This window comes from Eschrichtius robustus, chromosome 3 (assembly GCF_028021215.1).
Source record: "Eschrichtius robustus isolate mEscRob2 chromosome 3, mEscRob2.pri, whole genome shotgun sequence".
NCBI classification, from domain to species: domain Eukaryota; kingdom Metazoa; phylum Chordata; class Mammalia; order Artiodactyla; family Eschrichtiidae; genus Eschrichtius; species Eschrichtius robustus.
The window spans coordinates 39,146,994-39,169,748 of NC_090826.1; the positions used below are offsets into that span (position 1 = coordinate 39,146,994).

Here is a 22,755-nt window from a genome sequence, read left to right on the forward strand (position 1 = left end):
GAAGGACACCTTGGAGTCAGCAGGTTTGGCTTTAGATGCAGCTCACCTGGGCATATCCTTTAATATGGTTGCCTCATTCTTCAGTGAGATGGATCAAGTAATAATCCCTCCCTTATAGGTTTGTCTTGAGCATTACAGAAGTCTATGAAAATGTTTTATACGCCATGGAGTTAATCCCTGAACATTTATCAAGCATGAGCTATGTGTAAACTTATAATGGCAATTCTGAGTGAGAAACAAACAAGGAGACAGAATCCGACCTTAGGCCAAGTTCTGGAGAGATATCAAGAATCTGGATCAGAGCCCAGCTCATCAGTGCTAATCTTTGATCTCTGCGGATAGTTTCTGAACAATCTCCCCATGCCTGTCCAAACATTCACCCCCACCCCAAGCACTTGACCTTAAAACAAGAGTTTTTTATTTTGTTACTCTCGTTATAGTTCCAAAGGAACAGAAACAGCAACAACCGCTGAAGAGGATAGAGAAATTCCCATGTGTCCGTCCTCACTGACCAGGGGGGGAGCAAGGTTAGCCCTGTGATCTCTGACCCTGACTACATGAAGGTGGTCCTGGGGAGATCAGGTAGAGCAAAACCCACATCCCAGCTGGAGCAAATCTTCCCTCTTGGGTACGTGCCTGTGGGTCTGTGAAATTCCAGAAGAGACTGGCAGTTCAGCCATCAATACCTGACCCTCTACCAGCCATCCTTACAGCCCACAAGCCAGCTTAAGAGAGTCAGGGATGGAAGGCAAGTGGGAGGTGGCTTGAGATGGACTGCCAGCTGACAAGCATCAGGAAGGGAAGGCAGCCGATAGTATTATTATTATTAAAAGTATTAATGATAGTAGCAACAACACTTTTTTTAAAATAAATTATTTATTTTTGGCTGCATTGGGTCTTCATTTCTGCATGCGGGCTTTCTCTAGTTGAGGTGAGCGGGGGCTACTCTTTGATGCGGCGAGTGGGCTTCTCATTGCAGTGGCTTCTCTTGTTGCGGAGCACAGGCTCTAGGAGCGTGGGCTTCAGTAGTTGTGGCATGTGGGCTCAGAAGTTGTGACTCGCGAGATCTAGACCGCAGGCTCAGTAGTTGTGGCACACGGGCTTAGTTGCTCCGCGGCATGTGGGATCTTCCCAGTCCAGAGCTCGAACCCATGTCCCCTGCATTGGTAGGCGGATTCTTAACCACTGTGCCACCAGGGAAGTCCCAACAACGCTTTAAAGTGTTTTTTCAGGTCTAAAGAATAAGAGGTAACAAGAACTCTTTATTAACATGAACTCTTCTTATTAAAGTGTCAGATGTGGACAAAGGATTAATCTCCAAAATTTATAAGCGGCTCATGCAGCTCAATATCAAGAAAACAAACAACCCAATCCAAAAATGGGAAGAAGACCTAAATAGACATTTCTCCAAAGAAGATACACAGATTGCGAACAAACACATGGCAAAGAATGCTCAACATCATTAATCATTAGAGAAATGCAAATCAAAACTACAATGCGGGCTTCCCTGGTGGTGCAGTGGTTGAGAATCTGCCTGCCAATGCAGGGGACACGGGTTCGAGTCCTGGTCTGGGAGGATCGCACATGCCGCGGAGCAACTAGGCCCATGAGCCACAGCTACTGAGCCTGCGCGTCTGGAGCCTGTGCTCCGCAACAAGAGAGGCCGTGATAGTGAGAGGCCCGCGCACCGCGATGAAGAGTGGCCCCCGCTCGCCGCAACTAGAGAAAGCCCTCGCACAGAAAAGAAGACCCAACACAGCCAAAAATAAATAAATAAATTAATTAATTAATTTAAAAAAAAACCAAAACTACAATGCGATATCATCTCACACCAGTCAGAATGGCCATCATCAAAAAATCTACCAACAATAAATGCTGGAGAGGGTGTGGAGAAAAGGGAACCCTCACACACTGTTGGCGGTAATGTAAATTGATACAGCCACTATGGAGAACAGTATGGAGGTTCCTTAAAAATCTAAAAATAGAACTACCATACGACCCAGCAATCCCACTACTGGGCATATACCCTGAGAAAACCATAATTCAAAAAGAGTCATGTACCACAATGTTCACTGCAGCTCTATTTACAATAGCCAGGACATGGAAGCAACCTAAGTGTCCATCGACAGATGAATGGATAAAGAAGATGTGGCACATATATACAATGGAATATTACTCAGCCATAAAAAGGAAATGAAATTGAGTTATTTGGAGTGAGGTGGATGGACCTAGAGTCTGTCATACAGAGTGAAGTAAGTCAGAAAGAGAAAAACAAATACCGTATGCTAACACATATATATGGAATCTAAAAAAAAAAAAAAGTCATGAAGAACCTAGGGGCAAGACGGGAATAAAGACGCAGACGTACTAGAGAATGGACTTGAGGATACGGGGAGGGAGAAAGGTAAGCTGGGATGAAGTGAGAGAGTGGCATGGACATGGACATATACACACTACCAAATGTAAAATAGATAGCTAGTGGAGACACCTTGCCCCTTCAGCGAGTGGAGAACTCCTGGTTGTCCGGCCCTGCCCGCCCTCAGATGGGCTTCTTTTCAGAGACCAACTGGACCAGATGCCCTACACCACCATGTGCATCAAGAAGGCACTGCGACTCTATCCACCAGTGCCAGTCATCGGCAGAGATCTGAGCAAACTCATCACCTTCCTTGATGGACACTCCTTACCTGCAGGTATGAACTTCACCCCACCACTAACCTAAGCAAGACCACATGGAAGATAAAAAATACACATGTGCTTTCCAGCTCCGGGATGCTCTGTCGGTTGTTTCCGCTTCAAGATAATTAATATTTATTCTGCAGTTTGGATGTTTTGTAAAATGCCTGACACCAAACTTGAACCAACGAAAGCTCAATAAGCAAATGCTAGCTCCTGAATGTGGTATTGTAATGGAGCCCTAAAAGTCTAATACCTTGAGACGTGAAGGCTTAAGAGAAAAGCAGAAATAAGCAAGGGGAGATGTGGTTCTTTCCATATGGGGTCTAAGTAAATGAGGGAGCTCAGGGAGTCCATTGTCATGGGTCAGATGGTCCAGTCTCTGGGGAGCCCTCAGGTGGATGGCAGAGAGCAGCTGATGCTCAGGTCTGAGAACGCTGCCATGATTGGAAGCTACCCAAAGCCTCACTGCCCAGTGGGTCTGAATCCTAGCCCTGCCACCTCTTCTCTGTGGGATCACAGACACGTGCCTTAACCTCTTGAAGGCTCAGGTGCCTCATCTGCACGTGGGGATAGGAGTGCCTTCCTTGAGGGCTGCTGCGAGGATTAGATGAGTTAATGCACATTCCCCAAGGGCCCATGATGGCACCTGATAAATGTGAGTTTTCATGTGAGGTGATCCTAATAGTAAGCCTCCAATTCTTTTCCTTCTCAGTCCTGGGCCATGGTTACCTACTCCTAATCTGTGCTCATGTGCTTTGTCACCTCCAGCCCACCTGTCTTGCAAGAGCACCATTTCATTCAGAGTGATGGAGGGTAGCTCTCATGGTGGCTCCCAGGCCTTTTGTGCACATTGCCCCTGCTGCCATGGGTACCATCAGTCTTCTCTCTCTCCTCCCTGCCCCACAGGAATCCCACTCTCCCTCTCCTTTTATGGGCTTCACCACAACCCGAAGGTGTGGCCGAACCCAGAGGTATGATGACCATGGGAGGAGGGGATGGGATGCTCTCTCCAGACCAGCGCCTCCCCTGCTCTCCCTCGGGGATTCTTGTCCCCTGGTGGATTGGCGCAAGGAATTTGACCCCACCTGCCCTGGCCCCAGTGCTCTCTCTGCAGGTGTTTGACCCATCCCGGTTTGCACCAGGTTCTGCTCGACACAGCCATGCTTTCCTGCCCTTCTCAGGAGGATCCAGGTGAGGTCTTCTGTACCTGGGGCATCTGGGTGTCATGGTGCTACCTGATGTGTGTGACTGTCTACATTCATGGGTGGTGTATGCAGTTATGTCCCTGTATGTTGGCGTTTTGGGAAGGAGGCGTGTGTCCCCATATACATGAAGGCCTTCAGGGCACGCCACAGAGACCTTGAACTCCTGACTTCCTCAACGACCAGCCACATTACCATGGCCATGGCCGCTCCAAAGTATTCCAGGGTTTTCCTTGCTTTAGGAGTATGATTTTTCAGCGTTAGAATTTTCCATGAAAGGTAAACTTCAGATGTTTGGTTTCTGCAATTTTCAGTCATCGTAGAAGGTGGTTTTCCCTCTTCACACATTCCTAGTCCAGCCCACTGCCTTTTCTACTTAATTCAACAACCAGCATCTAACTGTACCAGTCGTGTTTAAATGGGTTTGGATTTCCAGCTGCCTTCCTTGTCCTGATGGTTCAAGCCATGTATGTGATCATTTACAGTTGCCGTGTGAAGAAAGTTACGCAGCCTTGTGTGTGTTCTCTATTTCCGTAGTCGACCCCAACAAAGTCGTGACTGTGTATTAATATAAACAAGACACCTTTTCTAGTTACCAAAAGTCTTTATATATAGCGGAGGTTATATACCATAGTCCCAGAGTCCAGAGTTTCTCATTGGCGAAAAGGAATATAATGAAGGACAACCAAGTGCTTTTGATAAAAAAAAAAACTCACTGTTTTGTATCTGACACATGCATTTGAGAAGTTCCTGCCATGTAAAATATAAAGCACACCTGAAATAGATGCTAAGCTGGATGATACACTCTACAACGACGGCTGTGAAAATCTTCAAAGGCTACGTACAGATCCTTCCCTGAAAGAGTAACTTCCATAACTTTGGGACTACTTAGCAATACAAGATTTTTCTGAGTCTATACTTCCGTGAAGTTTTCAGTTGGTGAATCAACCTTCACAGAACAGGCTTCACGCAAACATTCTTCCAGAATTTGCTCTAGGATTTGTTTTCTGCCATGGACCTGTTCTTCCTGGCAGATACAGGCTGCACATCATGTGTCTGCCACTAGAGGACGGGGGGTACCTGGCAACTCAATTCCTAGGTCAGAATTAATATTTAATTTTACTCCAGTCCCTTTTTTTTTCAATTCAATTAACTTTGTTCAAATAGAAAGCTATTTATTAATCTTACCTCTGTGTGCCAAGTCCTGTATTACCAGATGGGAACACAGAGATGAAAGGAATTTTCCTTGTTCCAAGAGTTCACAGTTAAGAAACAACTACCACTATTTAAGACAGACATGCGACGTTTCCATAGTGTAGTGGTCAGTACGTTTGCCTTACAAGACAGACATCATGCATTCATCCACTCTTTCACTCATTCATTCATTCACTGAGCAGATTGTGGAACGTTCCATGTTTCTGGCACTGTCCTGGTCACGGGGCGGTGATGTGTCCTTGAGTTAACACTAAAGCTGCTTGGGGATGTGGGAGAAAGAGGTGCAGGCGGCAGAGGCGGGAGGCCAGGCGGTCACTAAACTGAGTCTTGAGCAGGTGGCCGGCAGAGGCGGGGGGAGGGGACCTCAACAGGAGCTGAGTGAGGAAGAGGAGCCGGGCAGGTGTGAGGTGAGTGAGGAGCAGCCCAGAGAGGGCTGTGACGCCAGCTGCGGCCCTGCGACGTGTCCTCCCTGTGACGGAGGGCACAGCAGGCCCCGAGCTGCCAAGGCTTCAGTAGAGAGAGGGGAGGCAAGGAGACTGAAAAGGCCAGTGAGGAGCCCACGGGATGGGAGGAGGGGCCTTGCTGGGGTAGAATGGGAAGTCTCCAGGGCCGGGTTGACTGAGGGGCTGAGGGGAGACAGGAGGCCGGAGCGTTAACTGGGAGGCAAGTGGTCCAGCAGGTCGAGGGTCGCTAACCCGTGGCCCCTCCAGGAAGCCTCCCTGTTGCCATCCTGACTTCCTTACACAACTCTGTCCTGTCCTGTCTGGGGACTGGGGCCCCTGCTTGTCTGCCATGGGTGCTGAGGGCCTGAGAGTGTGCCCACACCCCCCTGCAGTGTCCTGGCCTGGCCTGAAACCAGAAACTGCCTGTGGACGAGTGAACAAAGTACTAATTCACATTTACTGATTCATGTGACTTGACCCTGTGGCTCAGAGCGCCGACCCTCCCCAACAGGACTTGCTCCTGCTGAGAGCAGAAGTAGGAGTTAGGAGCTAGTCCTGGAGAGAGGTGGGCTTTGTAAAGGTCAGGGGGAGAGGGTGGACTGAGGCTTGGGCGGCACGTTCAGTGTGACCCGTAAGGAAGGGATCGGGGCTGGGCCACGTGGAGGAGAGCCCTGAATGCCCTGTGCCCGGCAGGGTTAGAAGCCTCTGCTCACTTCCTTCTCCCTCCCTGACCCAGGAACTGCATCGGGAAGCAGTTTGCCATGAATGAGATGAAGGTGGCCGTGGCCCTGACCTTGCTTCGCTTTGAGCTGGCACCGGATCCCTCCAGGGTCCCTGTTCCCATTCCAAAAGTTGTGCTGAAGCCCAAGAATGGGATCCACTTGCAGCTCAGGAAGCTCCTGTAATCCTTGTTGGGGACAAGGACGAGCTCTGAGGGCCCCTGCCTACCATCCTTTCTTGCTGTCACTCTCTCCCGTCCTTGCCTCTGTGCCCACTTCCTGCTTCTATCTGCCCACCTGCCGGCTTACCTCATCTCCTGCCTCCTGCCCAGCAGACGTTCTGCCCTCCTCCTCTCACCTTTCTCCAGGCTCCCAATCTGCTTATCTCTCCATCTGTCTCTGACCCACCTGTGTCTCTGACTGTCCACCTAAACCCTGATCGCCTGCCCTCCTCCAGTCTGTCTACTCTCTCCCTGTCTTTCTCTCCTTCTGCCTGCCTGTCTGTCCCTGAATTCACTTCCTTTTGCTGATAAAACAATTGACCACAGGCTTAGGGACTTCGAACAACACAGAGTTATTCTCTGACAGCTCTGGAGTCAGAAGTTGGAAGTGGGTTTCCCTGGACACAGCCAAGATGTTGGCAGGGACCGCTGTGCAGGGATCTAGGAGAGGATCCCTCTCTTTGCCTTTTCCCACATCTAGAGCTGCAATCCTTGCATTCCTTGGCTCCTGGGCCCTCCTCCATATTCAAATCCATCAGCTTCTTCAAATGTTCCCCTGCTTCTGTCTTCACATCGCCTTCTCTTTCATAAGGCCCTTTGTGATTACACAGGCCCACTCAGATAAAACAGGCTTGCTCTGAGTTCCGGGGATTAGGACACAGACACCCTGGGCAGCCGTCACTGTAGCTGCTAAGTCCTGTGTGACTACCATCGCCTTGGGCCCCCGATCACTCCCGTGTGTTATGGGTCTGCCCATTTGTCACTCACCTGGCTTCCCCTCTTTCCCACTCCCTGGATAAATTCACAGTGTCACATGGAGTGTGTGTGTCTTCTCTCGAAGGGAGCTGGATGGAATGGAAGAGCGAAAGAAGGGGAGGGAAGGCAGAGGAGACGAGGAGGGGACATGACCCCTGGTCTGTGGGCCCAGGACCCCAGCAGGACAAGCGTGTCCCAGCGCCCCTGCAGCCTCACACTCTGGGGTCCCTCACGCCCCACAACCTGCCTGTCACCTGAGGCTCCCACGGCAGCTGAGTCAGGAGAAAGGGCTCGTCTCCAAAGGCTCAGAGGGAAGAAGCTCACCCCGGGCACCTGTCGGGGAAGGAGCCTCCCTGCTGTTGTGTGGTAGCTTCCTCGCTACATCCTTAGAGGGGCCCAGCCAGAGCCCATCCTGCCCTGAGCAAAGAAGCCTCACAGACTTGGCTCAGCGCGAGGGCCTTAGGAACCCAATCCTTCACCCCAAATGAGATTGGAGAAGAGCCCAGCCTGGCCATGTCACCAGCCCCCGGCAGCCCTTCCTCACACGCAGGGCCTGCAGGCTCCTCAGAGGCCCGAGCGGGCGGCTGTGCAGCAGGGTCTGGGAGGACCAGCTGGGCACGGGGCTTGGCTGCTGGGAGAGGATGTCAGACCTGGAGCAGAGGACCAGCCCGTGCACCTCCCCCACAGGACAGCCCCTTGCAGTCCCCAGCATGTCTGCCCAGCCCCTGAGCAAGGACGGGCTTCTTCAACCCTGGCACTCCTGGAGACCTCGGGGGGACTGGTCCTCCTGACCCTGGGCCCTGACCAGCACCAGGTCCCTTGCACTCCTCCGCCAGCCTCTCTGCACCCAGCCCTGCTCTCTTGCTGCTTCTGCACACAGGTCCTCCTCCTGTCCCACCCCTGCTCTTCCTAACCCAGGGCCCCGGATGCCAGAGGAGACCCCCCTGCAGCCCTGTGCCATGCTGTGATGCCGCCATGTGCCTCCTGAAGGGGACATATCTCCCAGCCTCTGCCTGTAGCTGGAACCTTCGGCCCAGTCCCCTTCCCGTTCCTAGGTCACAGGGCTAGTTCACTCTGCTCCAAGAAGGGGCCAGGTGGATATATATACACTCCCAAATGTAAAATAGATAGCTAGTGGGAAGCAGCCACATAGCACAGGGAGATCAGCTTGGTGCTTTGTGACCACCTAGAGGGGTGGGATAGGGAGGGTGGGAGGGAGACGCGAGAGGGAGGAGATATGGGGATATATGTATATGTATAGCTGATTCACTTTGTTATACAGCAGAAACTAACACGCCATTGTAAAACAATTATACCCCAATAAAGATGTTAAAAAAAAAAGTTGGGACCAGGAGGACACTCTGTGCTTGACCAGGGGTGGGGCAGGAGAGTTAGCTGGGAGCATCCTGGACAGAAAGCTTGGCAGGTCCCCTGGCGTCAGGTGGTGCAGAAGGGCTCGGGCTGGTCACTCTCAGAGCATGGGCTGATGGGCACTCACTCTCTTTACTGTTCCTTGTGCTGAACCGAGTTGCTGAACCAACAAAGGAAAGTCTATTCGCTCAGAGTCTCGGGGGCAGCAGAGGCAGAGACCTGAGAGGATCCTGAGAGGGGGTGAAGGGTTGGGCTGCGAGGACGTGTGTGTAGGTGGTTAGTTTGGACAGGAGCCCAGAATGTGGCCCCATAGGTTATGTGTGAAGCACCTGTCATGAGGTCAGGCAAAGGAAGAGGCTATTGGGACAGAAGTTAAACTTGGTGGGGGCGCAGGTCAGGAGGAAACTCAAGGCTCCTAAGAGAGCTTGCTTCCAAGTAATTCTTCATGGAAATCTTTGGTGTTTTACTTTCTGAATTATGGGCACTGGATTTCATCTTGGGGAAGAGAATCATGAAACAGGGGTGTAAGAGACAGAAAACGAAGGTTTCCCCATCCCTTGCTCTTTCACATATGACCTCCATGACTTTTTCAGTGCCCATCCCTCTAGAAGCACTCTCTACCTGGTGAACTCCTATTCACCCTTCAAAGCCCCATTCTTTTTTTTAGTTTTCTCCTTTCCTGATCGGTCTGGACACTGTTCATTCCTCCAGCACAAGCCTACAATTTTTCTTAACTAATATAGTTTTATACCTTTACCTATAGCCTGTGAGCTCAAGAAATATTTGCTGAGTGAATGAATGACTGAATGAGCATTCCTAGGATGTAAATAGGAAATGAATTATTATCCCACCTTTCAAAGGAGAAGCTGAGGCTCAGAGAGGACAAGTCTCCAGCTTCATATGTAGTGAAACTGCCCTAGGGCTGGACCTCCTGAATCCAAGGCCAGTGCTCTGTCCACTGGCACAGTCACCCAGGACACACTGCATAGTGGATGGGTACAAGCCTTGGGGAACATTTCAGAGGCAGCTGAGGCAGGCATCTTTGAAGTCCAACAGAGAAGGATTTCAGTTTCAACTGGAACAAGCAGAGGCTGTTTTCCTCTGGCCACATCATTTTTCTTCTCTGAAGTCAGTTTTCCCCTCTGAAATGGGATGATAATAAAACCAACCAAATCTACTGAATGTTGGTAAACTAGACTGTGACTGTCTTGAAGTCAGCAAGGTTCATGTCTGCTTTGCTTGCGGCTCTGTCCCAGCACCTAGTAGACTGCCCGACACGTTGTAGGTGCTCATTTAAATATTTGGTAGGTAATATGGAGAAGGAAAGTGGGGTTGCGCTTGGTCATTGTCACTGTCAACTGAGAAAGCTTTTCTCCCACTGTTTCCAGAAGTGCATCCTCCACAGTTAATCAACTCTGGAGGCCCAGGTCTAACCTCTGCCCTCATCCTCACCCTCCCCCAGGTGGGTGGGGCAAGCCTCCCTGACCAGGCTGGGTGCTCAAGGGAGGTCAGCCACCTTCAGGGACAGTCAGCAATCCAGAAGCCGCTGCACCATGAGTATCTCTGTGCTGAGCCCCACCAGAGCCCTGGGCGGTGTCTCTGGGCTCCTGCAGGTGGCCTCCCTGCTCGGCCTGGTTCTGCTTCTGTTCAAGGCAGCACAGCTCTATCTGCGCAGACAGTGGCTGCTCAAAGCCCTCCAGCAGTTCCCGTCTCCTCCTTCCCACTGGCTCTATGGGCACATGCAGGAGGTAGGTAGGATGGAGTGGGACGGGGGAGTGGGAGGGCAGGGAGGGCCGGGGCTCTCAGACCATGGGACAAAGCCTTGCTGTGGGACGAGCACGTGGCCTCACCAAAGGACCCAGCTTACCTCTCAGGTCTTGGCTCCTCATCCCAGTCCGGGGAGCTCCCTCCCTCCCAGGACCCTGTGCTTGTGTCCTCGGGTCTGCCAGACACTCCTTCCTTAGTTGGATCTGCAGGCTGCCCTAGCAGCCCTGCACTTTGAGGACAGTGGCTGTTCCTTCCTGAGTCTGCCCCGTCTCCAGGCTGAGCAGCTTCAGCTCTTTACATAGAACAGGCTTCTAGATGCTTCCCTGCCCCATCCCTCAATCCCGTCCTCTCTGCCTGGCCCTGAGCTTGCCTGGGAGCACAGACATCAGTCTGACGGATGCTGCCCTGTGGGCTCGCTGTCCGTGGAGATGACAGACAGGAATCTAGGAAGGTGTCACGTGACAGGAAAAGAGACCCACCTGCTGGGTGGGGGGTTACGTCAGCTGTCGGGACAAAGTGGTTCGGTTTGTTAAGACTGAGGAATTTTCCAGCCTCCTGATTTCAGTGCTTAAACCCTGACAAGTTGTTGGCACACATGAGCGAGGTTCCCAGGATGGTGCCAGGTAAGGAGAACTGGCGTTTCAGTTGCACCATCCACAGGGTGACGTCGCCCGCCTGGTGTCCTCCCTCACTGGACTATGAGCTCTTGGAACTGAGCGTGACATCCCCCTCACCGCCAGCGCCCTGCACAGAGCCTGCGCGGAGGGATGTCAGCCCAATGTGTGGAGGGACAGGAAGGAGGGCAGGAGCAGCTCGCAGGCTGGGGAGGGGCAGCACCGACCCACCCAGCCCTGGCAGCGCTAGCCTGGGCGGCGGGGGGCTCAGAGCAAAGTCAGGGGCCACGTGGAGAGGGGCTCATCAAGGGTTTGTGGACTGAACAAATGTTGGGAGAAAATCAGGGGTTGCGGAGAGCTGAGGCCTCCCTTTCTCTGCAGCGTGATTAGAGCAGAGTGGAGCCAAAGACGGGAACCGGAAACAGCCCGAGCCCCACGTGGGCTGGCCCAGTACCTCTCTCCCCTCTCCTTCCTAACCTCCTGCACCCCAGGTTACTCAGCGTCCTCCCCGCCTGCCTGGGCATTCTGGCCTCTGGGACTCTGCTCCCATGTGCCCTCTACCTGGAATGATCTTGGCCCTCATATGCCTGTCTACCAAGGCCCAACCCCAAGCCACCTCCTCCAAGATGTCTTTCTGGGTCTCCCAGGAGCGGAGGGGACAACCCTTTTTCCCTCGGCTGTCCTTCTCATAAGGCAGTGCTAACCGGATTCAGCTAGTTTTGTCTGCAGTGTCATAGTCGTGAGCTCCTTCTGGGAGAGCTCGGCTCTGGTTCATCTTTGTAACCTGAGAGCGTCTTGGTAAATGGTGACTCGATGAATGAACACGTGCATGACGAAGAGCTTTCTAACGTCCAGGTCTGAGTTAGGGCCCCTGCCCCAAGGCTTCCCCAGAGGCTTGGTCTTCCCTCCATCACACATTCAAGAGCCGCTACGGTTGTCATGTCCTCAATCTCGCTGTCTCTTCCTGGAGGCTCCAAACAGACAAGCATCTACAGCCGCATCCTAATTCAGTGCCTTAAACCAGTGCCTGGCACATAGTAAGTGCTCAGTAAGTACGTGCTCAGTGAAGGAACCCATCCCACAGTAGGCAAGTTGCCTCAGAGCTGGTGAGTCCTGATGGTAGAAGGATGCAGGCAGAGATTAGATACCAAAGTGGCAGAGGGATGCTTTGAGTTACACAGAAGCCATTGAATTAAAGACGAGGTGACTGCATGGAATATGCCTAGGACCAAATGTTGACGAGAAATCCAGAGGTGATAAAACGAAGCTGATTCTCCAAGGTTAAGGAGAGGCAGTTGCTCTGTGGCAAAGAGGAGGGGCCCACCAGGTAGAGGAAAGAACCTGGGCAGAGGCCTAGAAGTGTGAGCAGGTGGGGCCCGTGCAAGGACCACTGGCAGCAGCATCTTTGGGGGCAGAGCAATGGGTCCTGTGGACTCGCCAGCCCGGCAGGAGGCAAGAATAGAGAAGGTAAAGCCAGAAAGCAAGGGCCTTTGTGGTCCACGCTGAGGAGTTTCAAGAGATTCCTCTAGGCGGTGGGAAGTGCATAAAAGTTTCTGGTTATCGGTAAGTGAAAGTAAGATTTAAAAATCCACATATAAGAACCTTAGTTCAATACTATTTTCATATGTGTACATCCAGAATCTATCCTATCACTGTGTATACACTCAATATGTAAAATAATATATACACATACAATTTAGTACTAGTTTTTTTCACTTAGCCATATACATCCTAACACTCTTTCATATTAGCAAACATTTACATGTATGCTGGGAAAATATTGATGATAAATAGCAGTCAGTAAGCAAAAGGAAATTAATATATAAATTAATTTTTTTAAATATAATCTATTTTATTCTCTAAATAAACAAAATTATATGACAAAACTGCTTACCAAGTGATATGAATTAGCATAAATTGCTCATGTAAATGTTGCAAGAATAACTTCCAAAAGTTTTGTACACCAGGGAGTCAATCCCTGATGGAAGTTTCTGTAGGCAGTTTGTAGTGGTGGCCCATAAATCTACCCGACAAGGGGACAGAATCTGGTCTTAGGACAAAGCTGGACAGCCAGCAAGGTCTGGATCAGAGCCCAGGTCATAAGAAATAGTTCCAAACTCCTAGTTCTGCTGATCGATCAAGAACGATCTCCCTGTACCCATCCTGCCCTTCACCCCCACTCCAGCACTGGAACACAGACAAGGGTTTTATTGATTTATCTTTCCCTTGGTGACAGTTCCAAGAGGAGACCGAGCTGCGACCCCTACTGAAAAGGGTAGAGAAATACCCAAGTGCCTGTGCTCGCTGGCTGTGGGGGACGAAAGCCCTAGTGTTGATCTATGACCCTGACTACATGAAGGTGGTCCTGGGGAGATCAGGTGAGAGGGAAACCCACATCCCAGCAGGAGAAAATCTTCCCTCTTGGGTACATGCCCCTGGATCTGTGAAATTCCAGAAGAAACTGGCACTTCAGCCATCAACACCTGACTCTCTACCAGCCATCCTTGCAGCCCACAAGCCAGACTAAGGCCAACATTATTCACTTATAGTGAATGCTTAAACACCTGGGTGGGGCTGACTTCTCTCTTCTGTCTTACTTTCTTTCTTGTTTTAACCCAATTGAGATGATCCCAGGTCTGGAAGACATTTCCCTGTCCACACTGATTTAGGTTTGGCACCTCTCACTGTTGCCTGTCCTGGGTCATGAAATGGCCAAACCACCGCAAACTGTAGGAAAACCACAGGCTTCTGTCTTACTCTGTGGCACTGAGCAGAGCCTATCTTTCTTGCCGATTCACCATCTTAGTCCTGTGGGTGTTCTGCTGCTGGGACACTGAGTCTGCCTTCCTGGGCCCACACAGTGACCATCAGGACAGAGAGAGTCAGGGATGGAAAGCGAGAGGGAGGTGGCTTGAGACAGACTGCCAGCTGGCAAGCATCAGGAATGGAAGGTACCACAGCTGCTCTGGGGGCTGCCTGTCTTGTTTGGTGCCCTCCACTTTCCTTCCTTACCTTTCAGACCCAAAGTCTCATGATTCCTACAGATTGCTGATTCCCTGGATTGGTAAGTACATTTAAATACAACTGCAGTCCACCCACCAGTTAGGTTTACCAAGAGCTACCTCTTTGGTTAATGGAGAACAACAGGTGCCAGGCATACTGTCCCCACCCTCATCTCTCAGTCAAGCCTCATTTCTCTCCTTCCAGTAAAACTCTCACCCTTTGTAATGGTGCTGACAGCCCTCCTGAAGCTCAGCCTCTTCTTCATCACTTCTCATTCCTCTGAGATATTCTCAGCCTGACTATTCATTCTTCTATCACCTGCACCCCTACTCTTTTTCAGCCTCTGTCTCACAGCTGTCATAATCACATCCTATGGACCAGCCATTTTGGAAATTCACATTCCTGAACTGTACTGGCCTTTCCTACCTTTGCCCATGATGTGTCTTTTTCTGACACCCTTCGTTCCTCCCAAGTTGTCCCTAGTCGTCCCTCTGATCCAGTCTCCCCGACCCACACACACACCCATCTGTGGCCCAGGGAATGGTTTGCTCGTGTTGGAGGGGCAGACGTGGTTCCAGCACCGGCGGATGCTGACCCCAGCCTTCCACTATGACATCCTGAAGCCCTACGTGGGTCTCATGGCCGACTCTGTCCGAGTGATGCTGGTGAGTCCATCCCTTGTCGCCTGGACCCACTCACATCCAGCACAGCTGACAAAGTCCACTCTCAGACCCTTGTGTCCCTAAGGCATCCGTCAGACACAGCCTCCAGAATGATGCATTCAGAACGTACTCTGAGACAGAGCTCACCAAAACTGGATGGGACAGAGGGGTACCCAGGCAGTAGCTTGGATCCACAATTTGCTCCGAGGCAAGGGAAAGCAGGGCCATAGTGTATTCAGGGTCCACTCTCCTCTCATCTCCACATCTTCAACACAGAGGATTAGAGCAAGGGTCATTCCCTTGGACAGCGGTGCAAGCCGCCCCCGGATGCCCTGGGCAATGGCAGTTTCAGTGGCAGAGTGGACATCCCAGGGTGTCACTCAACTAGTCTCTGGCCTGGGGCCCAGGGCCTCTGCATGGAATTGAGCCACTCATGGGAGGGAATGAGGCCAAGTCTACACTCACAGAGCCAGGTCTTGACAAACCTCACCTCTGATCCAGACTGAGCACCAGCTGGTCTCAGTTAACAATGGATGAATGAAAGGAATCGCCCCTTCATAGGAGCCCAAATAGAGTCCCTTAACCTTTTCCTTGCCTTGAAATATTTGCTTACTAGTGTTGGCCTGTCCAGCTCCGATCTCAGGACACAGAAGATTTCCCCTTTGTCTCTTGAGAAACAATGTTTTCTGGTCTGCCACAAGGTGATTATCATCATAAATTGTTCCTAGAATTCAGAATGAATTCAGAATATTATGAGAGAGTATAATTAATTATATAATAAAAGATTCCGAGAAAATAGACATCACATTACACACATGTGTTACAGCTTCAAACTGCTAAAACACATCTGCTTAGAAAGTGAGGAAATCTCATCCGAAGATTTAGAGAGACGGAGAGAGCCTGGCCTTGTCAGCACAGGCCTTCTGGGGGAGCAGAGCAGGGTCAATGTCCCCCACCCACTACAGGACAAGTGGGAGGAGCTCGTCAGCCTGGACTCACATCTGGAGGTCCTTGGACACGTCTCCTTGATGACCCTGGAAACCATCATGAAGTGCGCTTTCAGCCACCAGGGAAGCATCCAGACAGACAGGTCAGTGACAACCTTTCAATGGCAGGATCCTTGTTCTCACCAGCTGGGGAGGACTTACCTGAGAGGTGGTTAGGGCAGCGCGGATGCTTATCAGCACAGAAAGCAACATTCTGCACAGAGCCATGGACCAGAGCCAAATTCCACCCAGACCAACCTTGACTCAGTCACAGGCCCTGATTCCTGCACAGGGAGAAGCCTGGCTGCTCAGGCCACTTGGAAAGGACTGAGGGTCTCTCGGGCTGTAAGGCAGAAATGACAAAGCCTCAGTGCTGCCTGTCCCCACTGACTGAGGAATCCCCACCCGGAGCCCCACTCTGTCTCCAGGTCAGAGGCTCCCTCCACTCCAGTCTCCTCTGCATCCTCTCCCTTCAGGAACATCCAGTCCTACATCCAGGCCATCAGGGACCTCGGCAATCTGACTTTTTCCCGAATAAGAAATGCTTTCCACCAGAACGACTTCATCTACAGGCTGACCCCTGAAGGCCGCTGGAGCCACCGGGCCTGCCAGCTGGCCCATCAACACACAGGTTCTGCTCCTCCTTCTGGGCGGCTCCCCCACCCCCTTCATCATGCACATGTAAAAGGGCCTGGCCTTGACCCCTCAGGCAGAGCCCAGACTCCTGCTTCCTCTTCAGGGGCTGGTACACACCCACACTGGGTACTTCCTGGTGCAGGGATTGGGAACCGAGACGTCAGGGTGTCAGGTGAGGTGCAGGGAGATACATGTGTCACCACGTTGGTGACGGTGGAATGAGACCCCCTCCGAGCAGCATTCAGGCAGAGCCTCCATGGGCTGTGTTATTGAGGGGATTCCGACCTGGATCAGACGATGCTGGAGCTCTCTGCCCTGACATGTGCACCCATTCCCACCCTCGTCCTCATCCACCTGGTACCCAGAATGGGCCTGAGGGGAAGATGGGGCTATGGTGGGCGCTGCATCTGAACTCCCAGGAGCCCTCAGCTCTGCCTGGGAACCACTGTTCTGGGACAGATGCAGTGATCAAGCTGAGGAAAGCTCACCTGCAGAAGGAGGGAGAGCTGGAGAAGGTGAGGAGCAAGAGGCACTTGGATTTCCTGGACATCCTCCTCTTTGCCAGAGTGAGTGTGGGCAGGAGAGGCCTGAGGCTTTGCCCAGAAGCACAGGGGAAGGGCAAACCCTGCACTCTCCCTGCCTCCGCAGATGGAGAATGGGAGCAGCTTGTCTGACGTGGATCTCCGTGCCGAAGTGGATACGTTCATGTTCGAGGGTCACGACACCACAGCCAGTGGCATCTCCTGGATCCTCTATGCTCTGGCCTCCCACCCTGAGCATCAGCAGAGGTGCCGGGAAGAGATCCAGAGCCTCCTGGGGGATGGCGCCTCCATCACCTGGTGAGTGCCCAACAGGTGGGAGAACCTTGTCCCTCTGCGAGTGGAGGACTCCTGGTTGCCCGCCCTTAGATGGGCTTCCTTTCAGGGACCACCTGGACAAGATGCCCTACACCACCATGTGCATCAAGGAGGCACTGCGACTCTATCCACCAGTGCCAGTCATCAGCAGAGATATGAGCAAGCCCATCACCTTTCCTGATGGACGCTCCTTACCTGCAGGTAAGAACTTCACCACACCCACTAACCTAAGCAACACCACATGGAAGATCAAAAATACACATGTGCTTTCCAGCTCCGGGATGCTCTGTCGGTTGTTTTCGCCTCAAGATAATTAATATTTACTCTGCAGTTTGGACGTTTTGTAAAACACCTGACAAAGAACTTGAACCAACGAAAGCTCAATAAGCAAATGCTAGCCCTTGAACGTGGTCTTGTAATGGAGCCCTAAAATTCTAATTCCTTGAGATGTGAAGGCTTAAGAGAAAAGCAGAAAGAAGTAGGGGGAGATGTGGTTCTTTCATATGGGGTCTAAGTAAATGAGGGAGCTCAGAGAACCCACTGTCATGGGTCAGACGGTCCAGTCTCTGGGGAGCCCTCAGGTGGACGGCAGAGAGCAGCTGATGCTCAGGTCTGAGAACCCTGCCATGATTGGAAGCTACCCAATGGCTCACTGCCCAGTGGGTCTGAATCTCAGCCCTGCCACCTCGTCTCTGTGGGATCACAGGCACGTCCCTTAACCTCTTGAAGGCTCAGGTGCCTCATCTGCACGTGGGGATAGGAGTGCCTTCCTTGAGGGCTGCTGCGAGGACTAGATGAGTTAATGCACATTTTCCAAGGGCTCATGATGACATCTGATAAATGTGAGTTTTCATGTGAGGTGATCCTAATAGTAAGCCTCCAATTCTTTTCCTTCTCAGTCCTGGGCCATGGTTACCTACTCCTAATCTGTGCTCATGTGCTTTGTCACCTCCAGCCCACCTGTCTTGCAAGAGCACCATTTCATTCAGAGTGATGGAGGGTGGCTCTCATAGTGGCTCCCAGACCTTTTGTGCACATTGCCCCTGCTGCCACGGGTACCATCAGTCTTCCTTCTCTCCTCCCTGCCCCACAGGAATCCCGTTCTCCCTCTCCTTTTATGGGCTTCACCACAACCCGAAGGTGTGGCCGAACCCAGAGGTATGATGGCCATGGGAGGAGGGGATGGGATGCTCTCTCCAGACCAGCGCCTCCCCTGCTCTCCCTCGGGGATTCTTGTCCCCTGGTGGATTGGCGCAAGGAGTTTGACCCCACCTGCCCTGGCCCCGGTGCTCTCTCTGCAGGTGTTTGACCCATCCCGGTTTGCACCAGGTTCTGATCGACACAGCCATGCTTTCCTGCCCTTCTCAGGAGGATCCAGGTGAGGCCTTCTGTACCTGGGGCAGCCGGGTGTCACTGGGTGCTACCTGATGTGTGTGACTGTCTACATTCATGGGTGGTGTATGCAGTTATGCCCCTGTATGTTGGCATGTTGAGAAGGAGGCATGTATTCCCATGTACAAGAAGGCCTTCAGGGCACGCCACGGAGACCTTGACCTCCTGACTTCCTCAACGAGCAGCCACATTGCCATGGCCATGGCCGCTCCAAAGTATTCCAGGGTTTTCCTCATTTTAGGTGTATGACTTTTCAGCATTAGAATTTTCCATGAAACTTAAACTTCAGATGTTTGCTTTTCCCAATTATCAGTCATCTTAGAAGCTGGTTTTCTCTCTTGGCACATTTCTAGTCCAGCCCACTGTCTTTTTTACTTAATTCACCAATCCACCTCTCACTGTATCAGCAGTTGTGTTTTCATGGGTTTGGATTTCCAGCTTCCTTCCTTGTCCTGAGGCTTCAAGCTATGTATATGATCAGTTACAGTTGCCATTTGAAGAAAGTTACACAGCCTTGTGCGTCTTCTCTATTTCTGTAGTTGAACCCAACAAAGTTGTGACTGCGTATTAACACCTTTTCTAGTTGCCAAATGTCTTTATATATAGCGGGGCTTATATACCACAGTTCCAGAGTCCAGAGTCTAACATTGGAGAAAAGGATTAAAATGGAGGGCTATCAAGTGCTTTTGATTTAAAAAACTCACTAGTTTGTATTTGACACATGCATTTGAAAAGTTCCTGGCATGTAAAATATAAAGCACACTTGAAATAGCTGTTAAGCTGGATGATACACTCCAAAATGACTGCTGTGAAAATTTCTACGGCTACAGATCCCCCTCCAAATAGTAACTTCCATAACTTTGGAACTACTTAGTAATCCAAGTTTTTTTCTGAGTCTATAATTCTGTGAAATTTTCAGTTGGTGAATCAACCTTCACAGAACAGGCTTGACGCAACACATTCCCAGAATTTGCTCTAGCATTTCGTCTGTGCCAGGGTCCTGTTCTTCCTTGTAGACATTGGCTGCAGGTCATGCGGCTGCCACTAGAGGACAGGGGGTACCTGGCAACTCAATTCCTAGGTCAGAATTAATATTTAATTTTACTCCAGTCCCTTTTTTTCAATTCAATTAACTTTGTTCAAATAGAAAGCTATTTATTAAGCCGGCCTCTGTGTGCCAAGTCATGTATTACAGGATGGGAACACAGAGATGAAAGGAATTTCCCTTGCTCCAAGAGTTCACAGTCAAGGAACAACTACCGCTATTCAAGGCAGACATGCGACGTTTCCATAGTATAGTGGTCAGTACGTTTGCCTTACAAGACAGACATCATGCATTCATCCACTCTTTCACTCATTCATTCATTCACTGAGCAGATTGTGGAATGTTCCATGTTTCTGGCACTGTCCTGGTCACGGGACGGTGATGTGTCCTTGAGTTAACACTAAAGCTGCTTGGGGATGTGGGAGAAAGAGGTGCAGGCGGCAGAGGCGGGAGGCCAGGCGGTCACTAGACTGAGTCTTGAGCATGTGGCCGGCAGAGGTGGGGGGAGGGGACCTCAACAGGAGCTGAGTGAGGAAGAGGAGCCGGACAAGTGTGAGGTGAGTGAGGAGCAGCCCAGAGAGGGCTGTGACGCCAGCTGCGGCCCTGCGACGTGTCCTCCCTGTGACGGAGGGCACAGCAGGCCCCGAGCTGCCGTGGCTTCAGTAGAGAGAGGGGAGGCAAGGAGACTGAAAAGGCCAGTGAGGAGCCCACGGGATGGGAGGAGGGGCCTTGCTGGAGCAGAATGGGAAGGCTCCAGGGCCGGGTTGACTGAGGGGCTGAGGGGAGACAGGAGGCCGGAGCGTTAACTGGGAGGCAAGTGGTCCAGCAGGTCGAGGGTCGCTAACCCGTGGTCCCTCCAGGAAGCCTCCCTGTTGCCATCCTGACTTCCTTACACAACTCTGTCCTGTCCTGTCTGGGGACTGGGGCCCCTGCTTGTCTGCCATGGGTGCCGAGGGCCCGAGAGTTGCCCACACCCCCCTGCAGTGCCCTGGCCTGGCCTGAAACCAGAAACTGCCTGTGGACGAGTGAACAAAGTACTAATTCACATTTACTGATTCACATGACTTGACCCTGCGGCTTAGAGCGCCGACCCTCCCCAACAGGACTTGCTCCTGCTGAGAGCAGAAGTAGGAGTTAGGAGCTAGTCCTGGAGAGAGGTGGGCTTTGCAAAGGTCAAGGGGAGAGCGTGGACCGAGGCTTGGGCGGCATGTTCAGTGTGACCCGTAAGGAAGGGATCGGGGCTGGGCCACGTGGAGGAGAGCCCTGAATGCCCTGTGCCCGGCAGGGGTTAGAAGCCTCTGCTCACTTCCTTCTCCCTCCCTGACCCAGGAACTGCATCGGGAAGCAGTTTGCCATGAATGAGATGAAGGTGGCCGTGGCCCTGACCTTGCTTCGCTTTGAGCTGGCACCGGATCCCTCCAGGGTCCCTGTTCCCATTCCAAGAGTTGTGCTGAAGTCCAAGAACGGGATCCACTTGCAGCTCAGGAAGCTCCTGTAATCCTTGTTGGGGACAAGGATGAGCTCTGAGGGCCCCTGCCTGCCATCCTGTCTCACTGTCACTCTCTCCTGTCCTTGCCTCTGTGCCCACTTCCTGCTTCTATCTGCCCACCTGCCGGCTTACCTCATCTCCTGCCTCCTGCCCAGCAGACGTTCTGCCCTCCTCCTCTCACTTTTCTCCAGGCTCCCTATCTGCTTATCTCTCCATCTGTCTCTGATCTACCCGTGTCTCTGACTGTCCACCTAAATCCTGAACGCCTGCCCTCCTTCAGTCTGTCTACTCTCTCCCTGTCATTCTCTCCTTCTGCCTGCCTGTCTGTCCCTGAATTCACTTCCTTTTGCTGATAAAATAATTGGCCACAGCCTTTTGGACTTAGAACAACACAGAGTTATTTTCTGACAGCTCTGAAGTCAGAAGTCGGAAATGGGTTTCCCTGGACACAGCCAAGATGTTGGCAGGACCCCCTGTGCAGGGATCTAGGAGAGGATCCCTCTCTTTGCCTTTTCCCACATCTAGATCTGCAATCCTTGCATTCCTTGGCTCCTGGGCCCTCCTCCATATTCAAATCCATCAGCTTCTTCAAATGCTCCCCTGTTTCTGTCTTCACATCGCCTTCTCTTTCATAAGGCCCTTTGTGATTACACGGGCCCACTCAGATAAAACAGGCTTGCTTTGTGTTCCGTGGATTAGGAGGAGAACACCTTGGGCAGCCGTTACTGTAGCTGCTAAGTCCTGTGTGCCTACCATCACCTTGGGCCCCCGATCACTCCCGTGTGTTACAGGTCTACCCGTTTGTCACTAACCTGGCTTCCCCTCTTTCCCACTCCCTGAATAAATTCACAATGTCATATGGAGTGTGAGTGTCTTCCCTTGAAAGGAGCTGGATGGAATGGAAGAGAGAGAGAAGGGGAGGGAAGGCAGAGGAGACGAGGAGGAGACATGACCCCTGGTCTGTTGGCCCAGGACCCCAGCAGGACAAGCATGTCCCAGCGCCCCTGCAGCCTCACACTCTGGGGTCCCTCACGCCCCAGAACCCGCCTGTCACCTGAGGCTCCCATCACAGCTGAGTCAGGAGAAAGGGCTTGTCTCCAAAGGCTCAGAGGGAAGAAGTTCACCCCGGGCACCTGTCGGGGAAGGAGCCTCCCAGCTATTTTGTCGTAGCTTCCTCAACTACATCTTTAGAGGGTCTCAGCAGAGACAGGCTGGGCCTGGGACCCTTTGCTGCAGCACTGCAATGCTTGCCCCTGGTCACACCTCTCTTCGAGCAACAAAATACAAAGAAAGGGTATGGGGCTAAAAATAACTATGTCCATGCGTAGTTGGGGCAAATTCTGAACAAAACATACAAAGAGACCAAAAAACCCAACTGTCACTTTTTTCATCTTTATTGGAGTATAATTGCTTTACAGTGTTGTGTTAGTTTCTGCTGTACAACAAAGTGAATCAGTTATATGTATACGTATATCCCTATATCCCCTCCCTCTTGAGCCTCCCTCCCGCTGTCCCTATCCCACTGAGGGTAGCTGTACACAAAGACTCTTAAAAAGAGAGGGCAAAATCCCTTGCTGAAGCAGTTTTGATAGTTTCTAATATTTGTGGTTTTTTTAATAGATGTTTATTGGAGTATAATTGCTTCGCAGTACTGTGTTAGTTTCTGTTGCACAACAAAGCGAATCAGCCATATGCATA

The 22,755-nt window shown here is 51.5% G+C and overlaps 2 protein-coding genes across 5 annotated transcripts; both read left to right on the forward strand.

Annotated features, from left to right (window-relative positions):
* Positions 1 to 2,575: 2,575 nt before the first annotated feature.
* LOC137760561 (taurochenodeoxycholic 6 alpha-hydroxylase-like) lies at positions 2,576 to 7,298 on the forward strand. Its single transcript, XM_068537532.1, has 4 exons — positions 2,576 to 2,693; positions 3,448 to 3,650; positions 3,794 to 3,870; positions 6,276 to 7,298. The coding sequence occupies exons 1-4, from the start codon at positions 2,576 to 2,578 to the stop codon at positions 6,442 to 6,444; spliced, it is 567 nt and encodes a 188-aa protein (XP_068393633.1). The 3' UTR covers positions 6,445 to 7,298.
* A 2,823-nt stretch (positions 7,299 to 10,121) lies between these two features.
* On the forward strand, positions 10,122 to 21,914 carry LOC137762235 (taurochenodeoxycholic 6 alpha-hydroxylase-like). 4 transcript variants are annotated; one of them, XM_068539826.1, is made up of 14 exons: positions 10,122 to 10,354; positions 13,224 to 13,365; positions 13,794 to 13,938; positions 14,032 to 14,051; positions 14,528 to 14,655; positions 15,618 to 15,742; positions 16,115 to 16,269; positions 16,378 to 16,446; positions 16,734 to 16,840; positions 16,923 to 17,113; positions 17,199 to 17,332; positions 18,225 to 18,289; positions 18,433 to 18,509; positions 20,898 to 21,914. In XM_068539826.1, exons 1-14 carry the CDS (start codon positions 10,160 to 10,162, stop codon positions 21,064 to 21,066), a joined length of 1,722 nt encoding a protein of 573 aa, XP_068395927.1. In that variant the 5' UTR covers positions 10,122 to 10,159; the 3' UTR covers positions 21,067 to 21,914. The 4 variants fall into 4 exon arrangements, with proteins under 4 accessions (XP_068395927.1, XP_068395928.1, XP_068395929.1 ...); XM_068539827.1 differs by lacking the exon at positions 16,378 to 16,446; XM_068539828.1 differs by lacking the exon at positions 13,794 to 13,938 and having other exon boundaries at positions 14,007 to 14,051.
* Positions 21,915 to 22,755: the final 841 nt, after the last annotated feature.

Excerpts from the sequence above, each read along its gene's own strand:
- LOC137762235 (XM_068539826.1), top strand. The coding sequence starts at position 10,160 with ATGAGTATCTCTGTGCTGAGCCCCACCAGAGCCCTGGGCGGTGTCTCT. Across the intron at positions 14,656-15,617 it reads ACTCTGTCCGAGTGATGCTG|GACAAGTGGGAGGAGCTCGT; the intron begins GTGAGTCCATCC and ends CACCCACTACAG. Across the intron at positions 16,447-16,733 it reads CCGAGACGTCAGGGTGTCAG|ATGCAGTGATCAAGCTGAGG; the intron begins GTGAGGTGCAGG and ends GTTCTGGGACAG.
- LOC137760561 (XM_068537532.1), top strand. The coding sequence starts at position 2,576 with ATGCCCTACACCACCATGTGCATCAAGAAGGCACTGCGACTCTATCCA. Across the intron at positions 3,651-3,793 it reads AGGTGTGGCCGAACCCAGAG|GTGTTTGACCCATCCCGGTT; the intron begins GTATGATGACCA and ends CTCTCTCTGCAG. Across the intron at positions 3,871-6,275 it reads CCCTTCTCAGGAGGATCCAG|GAACTGCATCGGGAAGCAGT; the intron begins GTGAGGTCTTCT and ends TCCCTGACCCAG.